Source organism: Pseudopipra pipra, chromosome 3 (assembly GCF_036250125.1).
Source record: "Pseudopipra pipra isolate bDixPip1 chromosome 3, bDixPip1.hap1, whole genome shotgun sequence".
NCBI lineage: Eukaryota > Metazoa > Chordata > Aves > Passeriformes > Pipridae > Pseudopipra > Pseudopipra pipra.
Genome location: NC_087551.1, coordinates 115,692,976 through 115,706,904, shown reverse-complemented (window position 1 = coordinate 115,706,904; position 13,929 = coordinate 115,692,976). Strand labels below are relative to the sequence as shown.

The following is a 13,929-nucleotide window of genomic DNA, read 5'->3' as shown; positions in this document are numbered from 1 at the left end:
ACAGGGGACAGGGGATGGGGACAAGGGATGGGGACAAGGGGACAAGGGATGGGGACAGGAGAGAGGGGACAAGGGACAAGGGACGGGGAGAAGGGACAAGGGACAGGGACAAGGGATGGGGACGGGGACAGGGACAAGGGATGGAGACAGGGAACAAGGGACAGGGACAAGGGGACAAGTGACAGCGACAAGGGGACAAAGGCAGGTGACAAGGGATAGGGGACAAGGGACAGGTGACAAGTGACAATGGACAAGTGACAGGGGACAAGGGACAGGGACAAGGGACAGGGGACAAGTGACAATGGACAAGTGACAGGGGACAAGGGACAGGGACAAGGGACAGGGGACAAGTGACAATGGACAAGTGACAGGGGACAAGGGGCAGGTGACAAGGGACAGGGGACAAGGTGAAGGTGACAAGTGACAGTGGAGAAGTGACAGGGGACAGGGGACAAGTGACAATGGATAAGTGACAACAGATAAGGGACATGGGGACAATGGACACGGGACAAGGGGCAGGGGACAAGGGACAGGGACAAGGGGGAGGTGACAAAGGACAAGTGACAGTGGACAAGTGCCAGGGACAAGGGGACGGATGACAAAGGATAAGGGACAAGTGCCAGGGACAAGGGGACGGATGACAAAGGATAAGGGACAAGCGACAGGGACAAGGGACAATGAACAGGGACAGTGTCACGTGACAGGTGACATTCCCCGTGACACGTGACCCCGCCCTGTTTCCCCCCCCCCCTCTCCCCCCCGGCTCCCCTGGCGCCACCTGCCGGTGGTTGACGGCGCCGAAATCTCGCGAGAACTCAGGCGGCGGCGGCATTGCCGTCGCTGGGCGCTGCCGAAGTCTCGCGAGAGCTGCGGCGCGGAGCGGCGCGGCTGATGCGGAACGGGCGCTCTGCCTGCCTGCCGCCGACACTCCGCGCGTCCTCCCGCCGCCTCCGCCGGCACCGGAGCGCCCCGGGCCCGCCATGGAGCCCAACCCGCCGAAGCGGAAGGAGCCGCGCAAGTCGCTGCGCGTTAAAGTCATCTCCATGGGCAACGCGGAGGTGGGCAAGGTGAGGCGCTGCTATTGGCGGGCGGGCGATGAGGGACAGGCCGGGTATCCAATGAGAAACGGGGGTAGGCGGGCGCTGCTCTGAGGAAGCCGCGGATTGGCGGATTGAAGGCTGCACGAGCCAATCAGAAGGAGGTTTGAGGGGGAGGGTGGGACTATGGGGTGATTGACAGCGGCGGGACGCGGCGGCAGGTGGATGATTGACAGCTGAGGGGGCGCGGCGGAGGGTGGATGATTGACAGCTCGGGGGAGGACGATTGACAACTCCGAGGGGATGATTGACAGCTGGGGGAGGTTGATTGACAGCTCCGGGGGCGTGGCGAAGGATGGATGATTGACAGCTCTGAGGGGATGATTGACACCTGAGGGGAGGATGATTGACAGCTGAGGGGGCGGGACCTGCTCCGTGTCGCCGGTTTTAATTGGCTGCGCGCCGAAGGGGCGGGGCCGGCGCTGCCTTAAAGCGTCCCGGAGGCGCTGGGAATTCCCTGTTTTTTGGGAATATGGAGCTGTTTGGGGCCATTCCCGCTGAGATTCCCGTTTCCCCCCTTTCCCAGAGCTGCATCATCAAGAGGTACTGCGAGAAGAGGTTCGTGTCCAAGTACCTGGCGACCATCGGGATCGACTACGGAGTCACCAAGTGAGGACACGGAGATGGGACACGGGGGTGGGAATACGGGATGGGACTGGGAAACTGGGATGAGCCACGAAGGAGGGCTCTGCTCCCAGGGAACGAGGGACAGGAGGAGAGGGAACGGCCTCCAGCTGGGCCAGGGGAGGCTCAGGTGGGATTTTGGGAACAATTCCCGCATGGAAAGGGTGGTTAAACATCAGAATGAACTTCCCAGGGCAGGGCTGGAGTCGCCATTCCCGGAGGGATTTCCGATCCCTGTGGATGTGGCCCTTGGAGATGGATCCATGGTGACCTTTGCAGTGCTGGGAATGCTTGGATTCCGTGATCTCCAAGGGTTTTTCCAACCTGAACCATCCCTAAGGATCCTGTGCCATCCTGGCACTGTCCCAGCTCTCCACAATTCCCTGGAAGGAAGTTCCAGGACGTCCCCAATTCCCAGGGAACGAGGGACAGGAGGAGAAGGGAACAACCAGGGAGGGAGTTTAATTGGATCTCGGGAACAATTCCCACATGGAAAGGGTGGTTAAACATTGGAATGAACTTCCCAGGGCAGGGGTGAAGTTGCCATTCCCAGAGGGATTTCAAATCCCTGTGGATGTGGCCCTTGGGGACACGGATCCGAGGTGGCCTTGGATGGTTGGACTTGACGTTCTCCGAGGGTTTTTCCAAGCTGACCAATTCCAGGATTCCCTGGTTTCCCACGTTTCTTTTGCAGGGTGCAGATCAGGGACCGGGAGATCAAAGTGAACATCTTTGACATGGCGGGACATCCCTTCTTCTACGAGGTGCGGCCCCCACTTCCCACCCGGGAGCGCTTGGAATCCCTCAGCATTCCCAAAATCCACCCCGGGGCGGGGCTGGGGCCGAGAAAACTTGGGATGCTGGAATGGGTTGGGTGGGAAGGGCCCTTAAATCCCATCCCATTCCATGGGCAGGGACACCTCCCGCTATCCCAGGGAATCCAGCCCGGCCTTGGACACTCCCAGGGATCCAGGGGCAGCCACAGCTTCTCTGGGAATTCCAGCCCAGCCCCTCCACACCCTCCCAGCCAGGAATCCCTTCCCAATCTCCCCCCCAAATCTCCCCTTTCCCACTGGGATCCATTCCCTGGGGCCTGGCATTCCAGGCCCTGATCCCCAGTCCCTCTCCAGCTCTCCTGGAGCCCCTTCAGCCTCTGGAATGTGCTCCAAGCTCTCCCAGGATCCTTCCCAAATCCAGCCTGGCCATTCCCAGCTCTCCCAGCCTGGAGCCAGAGCCTGCCATTGGATCCAGCCCCAGCCCAGCTCCTCCCTGGGAAGGAGTTCTGGGAACAAGGGGGTTCCCTGGGAATCTCGGCACTCAGGGCAGGGTCTCCCTTCCCCTTTCCTGCCTTTTCCATCCCCACATTCCAGAAAAATCCCTCTGAGTGGATCCTGAGTGTCCTTTATCCTGGAATCCTGGAATGGTTTGGGTGGGAAGGGATTTTAAGGCTCATCCCATTCCATGTTCAGGGACACCTCCCGCTATCCCAGGGAATCCAACCCGGCCTTGGACACTCCCAGGGATCCAGGAACAGCCACAGCTTCTCTGCGAATTCCAGCCCAGCCTTTTCCAGCCAGGAATCCCTTCCCAATCTCCCCCCCAAATCCCCCCTTTCCCACTGGGATCCATTCCCGTGTCCCATTCCTGGGCTCCATCGTTCCCGCAGGTCCGGAACGAGTTCTACAAGGACACCCAGGGCGTTCTCCTGGTCTACGACGTGGGATCCAAGGAATCCTTCGACTCCCTGGATTCCTGGCTGGCCGAGATGAAGCAGGAGCTGGGACCCCACGGGAACATGGAAAACGTCGTCTTTGTGGTCTGCGCCAACAAGGTGGGAATTCCGGGGATTTGGGAATGTTTGTGAGGGAAAACAGGGATTTTGGGAAGGTTTGTGAGGGAAAACAGGGATTTGGGAATGTTTGTGAGGGAAAACAGGGATTTGGGAATGTTTGTGAGGAGCAAGAGGGATTTGGGAATGTTTGTGAGGGAAAATATGGATTTAGAAATGTTTAGTGAGGAACAAGAGGAATTTGGGAATGTTTGTGAGGGAAAAAGAGGGATTTGGGAATATTTGTGAGGAATAAGAAGGATTTGGGAATGTTTGTGAGGAACAAGGGGATTTTGGGAATGTTTGTGAGGGAAAACAGGGATTTGGGAATGTTTGTGAGGAACAAGGAGAATTTGGGAATGTGGTTTGGAGGGAATTCATTCCAGGAGAACTGTGTGAGGAACAAGAGGGATTTGGGAATGTTTGTGAGGAACAAGAGGGATTTGGGAATGTTTGTGAGGAAAAACAGGGATTTGGGAATGTTTGTGAGGGAAAACAGGGATTTTGGGAATGTTTGTGAGGGAAAACAGGGATTTGGGAATGTTTGTGAGGAAAAACAGGGATTTGGGAATGTTTGTGAGGGAAAACAGAGATTTGGGAATATTTGTGAGGGACAAGAGGGATTTTGGGAATGTTTGTGAGGGACAAGAGGAACTTGGGAATGTTTGTGAGGGAAAACAGGGATTTGGGAATGTTTGTGAGGAACAAGAGGGATTTGGGAATGTGGTTTGTAGGGAATTCATTCCAAGAAAAGTGTGTGAGGAACAAGGGGGATTTCAGGAATGTTTGTGAGGGAAAACAGGGATATGGGAATGGTTGTGAGGAAAAACAGGGATTTGGGAATGTTTGTGAGGGAAAACAAGGATTTGGGAATGTTTGGGAGGAAAAACAGGGATTTGGGAATGTCTGTGAGGAAAAATAGGGATTTTGGGAATGTTTGTGAGGGACAAGAGGGATTTTGGGAATGTTTGTGAGGGAAAACAGGGATTTGGGAATGTTTGTGAGGGAAAACAGGGATTTTGGGAATGTTTGTGAGGAACAAGAGGGATTTGGGAATGTTTGTGAGGAACAAGAGGGATTTTGGGAATGTTTGTGAGGAACAAGAGGGATTTGGGAATGTTTGTGAGGGAAAACAGGGATTTTGGGAATGTTTGTGATGAACAAGGGGGATTTGGGAATGTTAATGAGGAACAAGAGGGATTTTGGGAATGTTTGTGAGGAACAAGGGGAATTTGGGAATGTGGTTTGGAGGGAATTCATTCCAGGAGAACTGTGTGAGGAACAAGAGGGATTTGGGAATGTTTGTGAGGAACAAGAGGGATTTTGGGAATATTTGTGAGGAACAAGAGAGATTTGGGAATGTTTGTGAGGAACAAGAGGGATTTGGGAATGTTTGTGAGGGAAAACAGGGATTTGGGAATGTTTGTGAGAGAAAACAGGGATTTGGGAATGTTTGTGAGGAAAAATAGGGATTTGGGAATGTTAGTGAGGAACAAGAGGGATTTTGGGAACGTTTGTGAGGAAAAACCTGGATTTGGGAATGTTTGTGAGGGAAAACAGGGATTTGGGAATGTTTGTGAAGAACAAGAGGGATTTTGGGAATGTTTGTGAGGAACAAGAGGGATTTTGGGAATGTTTGTGAGGAACAAGAGGGATTTGGGAATGTTTGTGAGGAACAAGAGGGATTTGGGAATGTTTGTGAGGGAAAACAGGGATTTTGGGAATGTTTGTGAGGAACAAGAGGGATTTTGGGAATGTTTGTGAGGGAAAACAGGGATTTGGGAATGTTTGTGAGGAAAAACAGGGATTTGGGAATGTTTGTGAGGAATAAGAGGGATTTGGGAATGTGGTTTGTAGGGAATTCATTCCAAGGGAATGTTTGTGAGGGAAAACAGGAATTTGGGAATGTTTGTGAGGAACAAGAGGGATTTGGGAATGTTTGTGAGGAACAAGAGGGATTTTAGGAACATTTGTGAAGAAAAATAGGGATTTGGGAATGTGGTTTGTTGGGAATTATTTCCAGGAGAAGTGTGTGAGGAACAAGGGGGATTTTGGGAATGTTTGTGAGGGAAAACAGGGATTTGGGAATGTTTGTGAGGGAAAACATGGATTTGGGAATATTTGTGAGGGAAAATAGGAATTTGGGAATGTTTGTGAGGGAAAACAGGGATTTGGGAATGTTTGTGCGGAACAAGAGGGATTTGGGGAATATTTGTGAGGAACAAGGGATTTGGGAATGTTTGTGAGGGAAAACAGGGATTTGGGAATGTTTGTGAGGAACAAGAGGGATTTGGGAATGTTTTTGAGGGAAAACAGGGATTTGGGAATGTTTGTGAGGAACAAGAGGGATTTTGGGAATGTTTGTGAGGGAAAACAGGGATTTTGGGAATGTTTGTGAGGAACAACAAGCGGATTCCTCGCCCGGAGCCGCCTTTCCCATGGGTTTTTCCCGGGCTGCAGGTGGACTCCGGGAAGCTGCGGAGCGTGGACGAGAGCGAGGGGCGGCTCTGGGCCGAGAGCCGCGGGTTCCTCTACTTCGAGACCTCGGCCCAGACCGGAGAGGGGATCTCCGAGATGTTCCAGGTGGGAGAGTGGGAATGGGAATGGGAATGGGAATGGGAATGGGAATGGGAATGGGAATGGCCTGGAGAGCAGGGAATAGCTGGTGGTCCTTGTCCAGAGGGTGGAGCAGCTCCAGAGGGAATGACCATGGATCCAAGGAGCTGGAATAGCCAATATTCCTCATCCAGAGGGTGGAACAGCTCCAAAGGGAATGGCCATGGATCCAAGGAGCTGGACAAGCTTGGATATCAGGGAATAGGGAATATTCCTCATCCAGAGGTGTTGGAACAGCTCCAAAGGGAATGGCCATGGATCCAAGGAGTTGGAATAGCCAATATTCCTCATCCAGAGGTGTTGGAACGGCTCCAAAGGGAATGGCCATGGATCCAAGGAGCTGGAAAATCCAATATTCCTCATCCAGAGGGTGGTTGGGAACTGGAACAGCTCCAGAGGGAATGGTGATGGATCCAAGGAGCTGGAATAGCAAATATTCCTCATCCTGAGGTGTTGGAACAGCTCCAGAGGGAATGGTGATGGATCCAAGGAGCTGGAATAGCCAATATTCCTCATCCAGAGGGGTTGGATCAGATCCAAAGGGAATGGTGATGGATCCAAGGAGCTGGAATAGCCAATATTCCTCATCCAGAGGGTGGAACAGCTCCAAAGGGAATGGCCATGGATCCAAGGAGCTGGAATAGCCAATATTCCTCATCCAGAGGTGTTGGAGCAGATCCAGAGAGAATGGTGATGGATCCAAGGAGCTGGACAAGCTTGGATATCTGGGAATAGGGAATATTCCTCATCCAGAGGTGTTGGAGCAGCTCCAGAGGGAATGGCCATGGATCCAAGGCCGCCAGAGTTCAGGGAGTGTTTGGGAATGTTGGGAATGCTGGGAATGTTGGGGTGTCTGGGCAGGGCCAGGGGTGGAACTCTGGGATCCTTGTGGGTCCTTCCAGATTCCCTAATCCCAGGGGTTGAACTGGACATTCCCTAATCCCAGGGGTTGAACTGGACATTCCCTAATTCCAAAACTTGAACTGGACATTCCCTAATTCCAAAATTTGAACTGGACATTCCAATCCCAGGGGTTGAGCTGGACATTCCCTAATCTCTGGGGTTGAACTGGACATTTCCTAATTCCAAAACTTGAACTGGACATTCCCTAATCCCAGGGGTTGAACTGGACATTCCCTAATCCCAGGGGTTGAACTGGACATTCCCTAATTCCAGGGGTTAAACTGGACATTCCCTAATCCCAGATCTTGAACTGGACATTCCCTAATCCCAGGGGTTAAACTGGACATTCCCTAATCTCAGATCTTGAACTGGATATTCCCTAATCCCAGGGGTTGAGCTGGATATTCCTTTATTCCAAGGCTTCAGCTGGACATTCCCTAATCCCAGGGATTTAACTGGACATTCCCTGATTCCAGAACTTGAACTGGACATTCCCTAATCCCAGGGGTTGAACTGGACATTCCCAAATCCCAGGAGTTGTGCTGGACATTCCCTAATCCCAGGGATTGAACTGGATATTCCCTAAATCCAGGGATTGCACTGGATGATCCTTCCAGCTCAGGAAATTCCCAAATTCCAGGGGTCTCAGTGGATGATCCTTGTGGATCCTTCCAGCTCTGGAGATTCCAGAATTCCAGGGGTTGAACTGGATATTCCTGAATCCCAGGGGTTGAACTGGATATTCCTGAATCCCAGGGGTTGAACTGGATATTCCCTAAACCCAGGGATTGAACTGGACATTCCCTAAATTCAGGGATTGAACCAGATATTCCCTAATCCCAAGGCTTCAACTGGATATTCCCTAATCCCAGGGGTTGAACTGGACATTCCCTAAATTCAGGGATTGAACCAGATATTCCCTAAACCCAAGGCTTCAACTGGATATTCCCTAATCCCAGGGGTTGAACTGGACATTCCCTAATCCCAGGAGTTGTGCTGGACATTCCCTAATCCCAAACCTCGCCCTGGAAGATCCTCCCACCATTCCCTAAATCCCAAGGCTTGACCCGGACGCTCCTTCCGGATCCTTCCCCGCTCCCACATCCCCCCAATTCCCCGCCCCCGAAGGGACCCGAGGGATCCTTTGGGATCCCTTCCCGGCATCCACAATTCCCAGGATCCACAATTCCCAGGATCCACGATTCCCAGGATCCACAATCCCCTGTATCCGTAGACTTTCTACTCCGCCATCGTCGACCTGTGCGACAACGGCGGCAAACGCCCGAATTCCGGCGCCGGCATCGGCTTCACCCGGGAACAGGCGGACGCCATCCGGAGGATCCGGAACAGCAAGGACAGCTGGGACATGCTGGGAGTCAAACCCGGAGCCACCAGGTGAGGGAAAGCCGGGAATTCCTTGGGAATGGGTGGGAATATCCAGCCCGGCCTGCTGATGCCGAGGGAACGTGGGATCCTTAGGGATGGGTGAGGTTGGAAAATCCCTCCGGGATCATGGAGTCCAAGCGTTCCCAGCACTGCCAAGGCCACCCCTGACCCGTGTCCCCAAGGGCCACATCCACAGGGATTTGAGATCCCTCCGGGAATGGCGACTCCAGCCCTGCCCTGGGAAGTTCATTCCACTGTTTAACCACCGTTTCCATGTGGGAATTGTTCCCAAGATCCCGTTAAATTCCCTCCCTGGTTGTTCCCTCTCCGCCTGTCCCTCGTTCCCTGGGAATTGGGGACCTCCTGAAAATTCCTTCCAGGGAATTGTGGGGAGCTGGGAGAGCGCAATGATGGCACAGAATCCTTAGGGATGGTTCAGGTTGGAAAATCCCTCTGGGATCACGGAATCCAACCATTCCCAGCACTTCCAGGTCCTCCACGGATCTGTGTCCCCAAGGGCCGCATCCACAGGGATTTGAGATCCCTCCGGGAATGGCGACTCCAGCCCTGCCCTGGGAAGTTCATTCCAGGGCCTGACAGCCCTTTCCATGTGGGAATTGTTCCCAATATCCCACCTGAGCCTCCCCTGGCCCAGCTGGAGGCCGTTCCCTCTCCTCCTGTCCCTCGTTCCCTGGGAATTGGGGACCTCCTGGAACTTCCTTCCAGGGAATTGTGGAGAGCTGGGACAGTGCCAGGATGGCACAGAATCCTGGGAATGCTGGTTCTGCCCACACTCTCAGGAGATTCCCAAATCCCAGGAGTTGAACTCCATGATCCTCCTGATTCCTTCTGGCTCGGGAGATTCCCTAATCCCAGGAGTCTCAGTGGAGATTCCCTAATTCCTGGGGTTGAACTCATGGACCCTTCCAGCTCAGGAGATTCCCTAATTCCAGGGGTGTCAGTGGATGATCCTCATGGATCCTTCCTGCTCAGAACATTCCAAAATTCCAGGGGTTGCAGGGGATATTCCCTAATCCTGGAAGGAACGCTGGGAATGCTGGCTCTGCCCGCGCTCTCGGGAGATTCCCGAATTCCAGGTGTAGCCTTTGTGGGCACGGCCCCTGTCTCGTGTGGTTCGTGCAACTGAATTAATTAATTTATTAATTTATGAATTTATTAATTAATATCAAATCATTAAGAACAGCGAGAGCTTAGATGGCCAATTCGAACCGTGAGACGTCATAAACACGTGACCCCATTAACCAATCCCATTCGAGCACTTTAGTGAGCGTGCGCAGCAGAGTCCGAAAGCAGTCCGGAAGTACTACAACCCCCAGAGTGCCTTGCGGCACTTCCGGTTTCAGACCTCCCTAAACCGGAAGTTGAACACCGTGATCCTCGAGGGTCTTTCCGGCTCGGGAGATTCCAAAATTCCAGGGTTTGCGCTGGATATTCCCTAATCCCTCCTGTCCCGTTCCCTAGGGATGAGGTGAACAGGGCGTAGCGGAAGCTGGGAATGCTGGCTCTGCCCACGCTCTCGGGAGATTCCCGAATTCCAGGTGTAGCCCTTTGTGGGCACGGCCCCCGTCCCGTGTGGTTCGTGCAACTGAATTAATTAATTTATTAATTTATTACTATGAAATTTGTTAAGAACAACGAGAGTTTATATAGTCAATTCAAACCGTGAGACGTCGTAAACACGTGACCTCCTCAACCAATCCCATTCGAGCACTTTACTGAGCACGCGCAACAGAGTCCGGAAACAGACCGGAAATACTACAACGCCCAGAATGCCTTGCGGTATTTCCGGTCTCAGACCTCGCTAAACCGGAAGTGGAACTCCGTGGTCCTCGAGGATCTTTTCGGCTCGGGAGATTCCAGAATTCCAGGTTTTTTTCTGGACATTCCCTAATCCCTCCTGTCCCGTTCCCTTAGGGATGAGGTGAACAAGGCGTACCGGAAGCTGGCCGTGCTCCTGCACCCCGACAAATGCGTGGCTCCCGGCAGCGAGGACGCCTTCAAGGCCGTGGTGAACGCCCGGACCGCGCTCCTCAAGAACCTCAAGTAGGGAAAAAGGGGAAGAAAAACCGGGAAAAAACATTCTAATATTCCCGCCCGAACCGCGCTCCTCAAGGACCTCGAGCAGGGAGAAGGAAGAAAGAAAACCGGGAAAACATTCCCACCTTTTTCTCCCGGGGAGGAGGGAACGCCGCTGCCTCCTCTCCTTCCGGACAATCCCGTGGGATCGGATCCAGGCAGAGAGGAGGGATCGGGATTGGTGGGATGGGGTGGGAGAGGGATCCTGGAGCATCCCTGGATCCTGGCTCCGGGGGTGTAAACACTGGGATCAGGGACATTCCCACCTTCCTGGATGTTTGGGATGGGATGGGAAGGAGCCACTGGGAGCAGGGACATTCCCAATTCCTGGATGTTTGGGATGGGAATGCTGAGGATGCTCCAGGTGGGGTTGGTGCAAACACTGGGAAGAGGGAAATTCCCAATTCCTGGATGTTTGGGATGGGATGGGATGGGATGGGATGGAGCCACTGGAATATCCCGAGGGAATTGTCGCTTCCCAAATTTTAAGATCGACACAAATCCCGTTTTCCCTTGGAATTAACTCCCATTTTCCCTCAAAATCATGGATTAATCCCGGATTTTTGTTGGGAATGGGATCCTTTCGCTCTTCATTCTTTTTCTGGGAAGAAGGAATAACTGGGAAGAGCCTTTTCCCTGCTCCCCTTTGGGAATATCCCGAGGGAATTTTCCCTTGGAATTAACTCCAATTTTCCCTCAAAATCATGGATTAATCCCGGATTTTTTTGGGGAATGGGATCCTTTTGCTCTTCCTTCGTTTTCTGGGAAGAAGGAATAACTGGGAAGAGCTTTTTCCCTGCTCCCCTTCGGGAATATCCCGAGGGAATTGTCACTTCCCAAATTTTAAGATCGACACAAATCCCGTTTTCCCTTGGAATTAACTCCCGTTTTCCCTCTCCCAACTGGATAAAAACACGGATTGGGATCCGCCAGGGCTTGGAATTCCATCGGGATCTCCTTCCCGCCCAATTCCCTGGAAAACTTCCCCCCCCTCGTCCTTAATTCCGGCTCTGGAATTCCCTTTTCCATTCCTGGTTTTCCCTGAAGGAAGGCGGATGATCCCGTTTTCCAGGTGCTGCAATTCCCGGAATCCCGAGATTCCCCGGCCTTGGGAATGGTTTGGAGGCTTCTCCCATTCCTGCTGCTTCTCCTGGGAATTTGGGGGGTTTTTCCTGGGAATTTGGGGGGGTTTTCCTGGGAATTTGGGGGGTTTCTCCTGCCTTTTTCCCGGATCGTTTGGAGCTGATCCCGCCCTTTTGGCTTCCCGGGATTCCCGAGGGTGGGGGTGGATTTTTCTCCATTAAATCCCGTTGGGAATAACGGGAGAGCCCCGGGATGTGTCCGTGGTTTCATTCCCGTTCCCGGGTCGGAGCCGGACGAGGGGAGGGGGAAATTTGGGAATGGCCTCCGGGAACGGGAGCTGGGAAAGGGGTTGGAGCAGCCCCGGGGGTGGGAATGTGGGATCGGGAATTCCAGAGGCTTGGGATGGGATGGGAATGTGGGATCGGGAATTCCAGAGGCTTGGGGTGGGATGGGAATGTGGGATCCGGGATTCCAGAGCCTTGGGATGGGGTGGGAATGTGGGATCGGGGAATTCCAGAGGCTTGGGGTGGGAATGTGGGATCGGGAATTCCAGAGCCTTGGGATGGGATGGGAATGTGGGATCAGGAATTCCAGAGACTTGGGGTGGGAATGTGGGATCGGGAATTCCAGAGGCTTGGGATGGGGTGGGAATGTGGGATCCGGGATTCCAGAGGCTTGGGAAGGGATGGGAATGTGGGATTGGGAATTCCAGAGGTTTGGGATGGGATTGGAATGTGTGGGAGCCTGGATGGGATCAGGAATTCCAGAGGCTTGGGATGGGATGGGAATGTGGGATCGGGAATTCCAGAGGCTTGGGATGGGATGGGAATGTGGGATCTGGGGATCCAGAGGTTTGGGATCAGGGATTCCAGAGGCTTGGGATGGGAATGAGGGGGAGCCTGGATGGGATCCAGGATTCCAGAGGCTTGGGATGGGATGGGAATGTGGGATTTGGGATTCCAGAGCCTTGGGATGGGAATGTGGGATTGGGAATTCCAGAGGCTTGAGGTGGGAATGTGGGATCAGGGAATCCAGAGGCTTGGGATGGGAATGTGGGATCTGGGATTCCAGAGGCTTGGGATGGGATGGGAATATGGGATCTGGGATTCCAGAGGTTTGGGATGGGAATGTGGGATCGGGAATTCCAGAGGCTTGGGGTGGGATGGGAATGTGGGATCCGGGATTCCAGAGGCTTGGGATGGGGTGGGAATGTGTGGGAGCCTGGATGGGATCAGGGATTCCAGAGGCTTGGGATGGGATGGGAATGTGGGATCAGAGATTCCAGAGGCTTGGGATGAGATGGGAATGTGGGATCGGGGGAATTCCAGAGGCTTGGGATTGGATGGGAATGTGGGATCGGGAATTCCAGAGGTTTGGGATGGGAATGTGGGATCGGGAATTCCAGAGGCTTGGGATGGGAATGTGGGATCCGGGATTCCAGAGGTTTGAGATGGGAATGTTGGATCTGGGAATTCCAGAGGTTTGGGATGGGATGGGAATGTGGGATCGGGAATTCCAGAGGCTTGGGATGGGATGGGAATGTGGGATCAGGAATTCCAGAGGCTTGGGATGGGATGGGAATGTGGGATCTGGGAATCCAGAGGCTTGGGATGGGATGGGAATGTGGGATCAGGAATTCCAGAGGCTTGGGATGGGAATGTGGGATCCAGGATTCCACAGGCTTGGGATGGGATGGGAATGTGGGATCAGGAATTCCAGAGGCTTGGGATGGGATGGGAATGTGGGATTGGGAATTCCAGAGGCTTGGGATGCAGAGCCACCTCCAGGAGCCGCCTCCGAGGATCCCTGGGATGGAAAACCCTTCCCTGGCTGCGCTTCCCGGCGCTCCGGAGCCAGCAGGAGATTCCCGGAAGATTCCTGACCTGCCACCCCCTGGAAAGACAAATCCAGGGAAAAGCCAAATCCAGGAGCCGGGAATTCCGGGCTTAATTCCAGCGCAGGAGTAATGAATTCCCTGGAAAAGCGGCCCTGGGATGAGGATTCCCGGGAATGTGGGGCCTCTGGGGGCTGAGGGGGGTTATCCCAGGGGTTGGGGGGCTCCTGCATCCCAGTTTTCCGCATCCAGAGGGGCAGGAGGAGCGGCTGGAATGCAGGGAAGAGGGGAGAGATTGGGAAGGGATTCCTGGCTGGGAGGGTGGGGAGGGGCTGGGCTGGAATTCCCAGAGAAGCTGTGGCTGCCCCTGGATCCCTGGGAGTGTCCAAGGAAAAGCTGGAGCCACCTGGGATAGCGGGAGGTGTCCCTGAACATGGAATGGGAGGGGATTTAAGGTCCCT

The 13,929-nt window shown here is 53.6% G+C and overlaps 1 protein-coding gene across 3 annotated transcripts; it reads left to right on the top strand.

Annotated features, from left to right (window-relative positions):
- Positions 1-860: 860 nt before the first annotated feature.
- On the top strand, positions 861-11,716 carry DNAJC27 (DnaJ heat shock protein family (Hsp40) member C27). 3 transcript variants are annotated; one of them, XM_064651219.1, is made up of 8 exons: positions 864-1,067; positions 1,624-1,706; positions 2,416-2,485; positions 3,388-3,552; positions 6,010-6,132; positions 8,303-8,463; positions 10,390-10,518; positions 10,605-11,716. In XM_064651219.1, the coding sequence occupies exons 1-8, from the start codon at positions 981-983 to the stop codon at positions 11,038-11,040; spliced, it is 1,254 nt and encodes a 417-aa protein (XP_064507289.1). In that variant the 5' UTR covers positions 864-980; the 3' UTR covers positions 11,041-11,716. The 3 variants fall into 3 exon arrangements, with proteins under 3 accessions (XP_064507291.1, XP_064507289.1, XP_064507290.1); XM_064651221.1 differs by lacking the exons at positions 10,390-10,518; positions 10,605-11,716 and adding an exon at positions 9,937-9,985 and having other exon boundaries at positions 861-1,067; XM_064651220.1 differs by lacking the exon at positions 10,605-11,716 and having other exon boundaries at positions 865-1,067; positions 10,390-10,529.
- Positions 11,717-13,929: the final 2,213 nt, after the last annotated feature.

Bases quoted from the DNA above. Each gene is read 5' to 3' on its own strand.
- DNAJC27 (XM_064651219.1), top strand. From the start codon at position 981: ATGGAGCCCAACCCGCCGAAGCGGAAGGAGCCGCGCAAGTCGCTGCGC. The intron at 1,707-2,415 runs GTGAGGACACGG...TTTCTTTTGCAG, and splicing joins ATCGACTACGGAGTCACCAA to GGTGCAGATCAGGGACCGGG. The intron at 3,553-6,009 runs GTGGGAATTCCG...CCCGGGCTGCAG, and splicing joins TTGTGGTCTGCGCCAACAAG to GTGGACTCCGGGAAGCTGCG.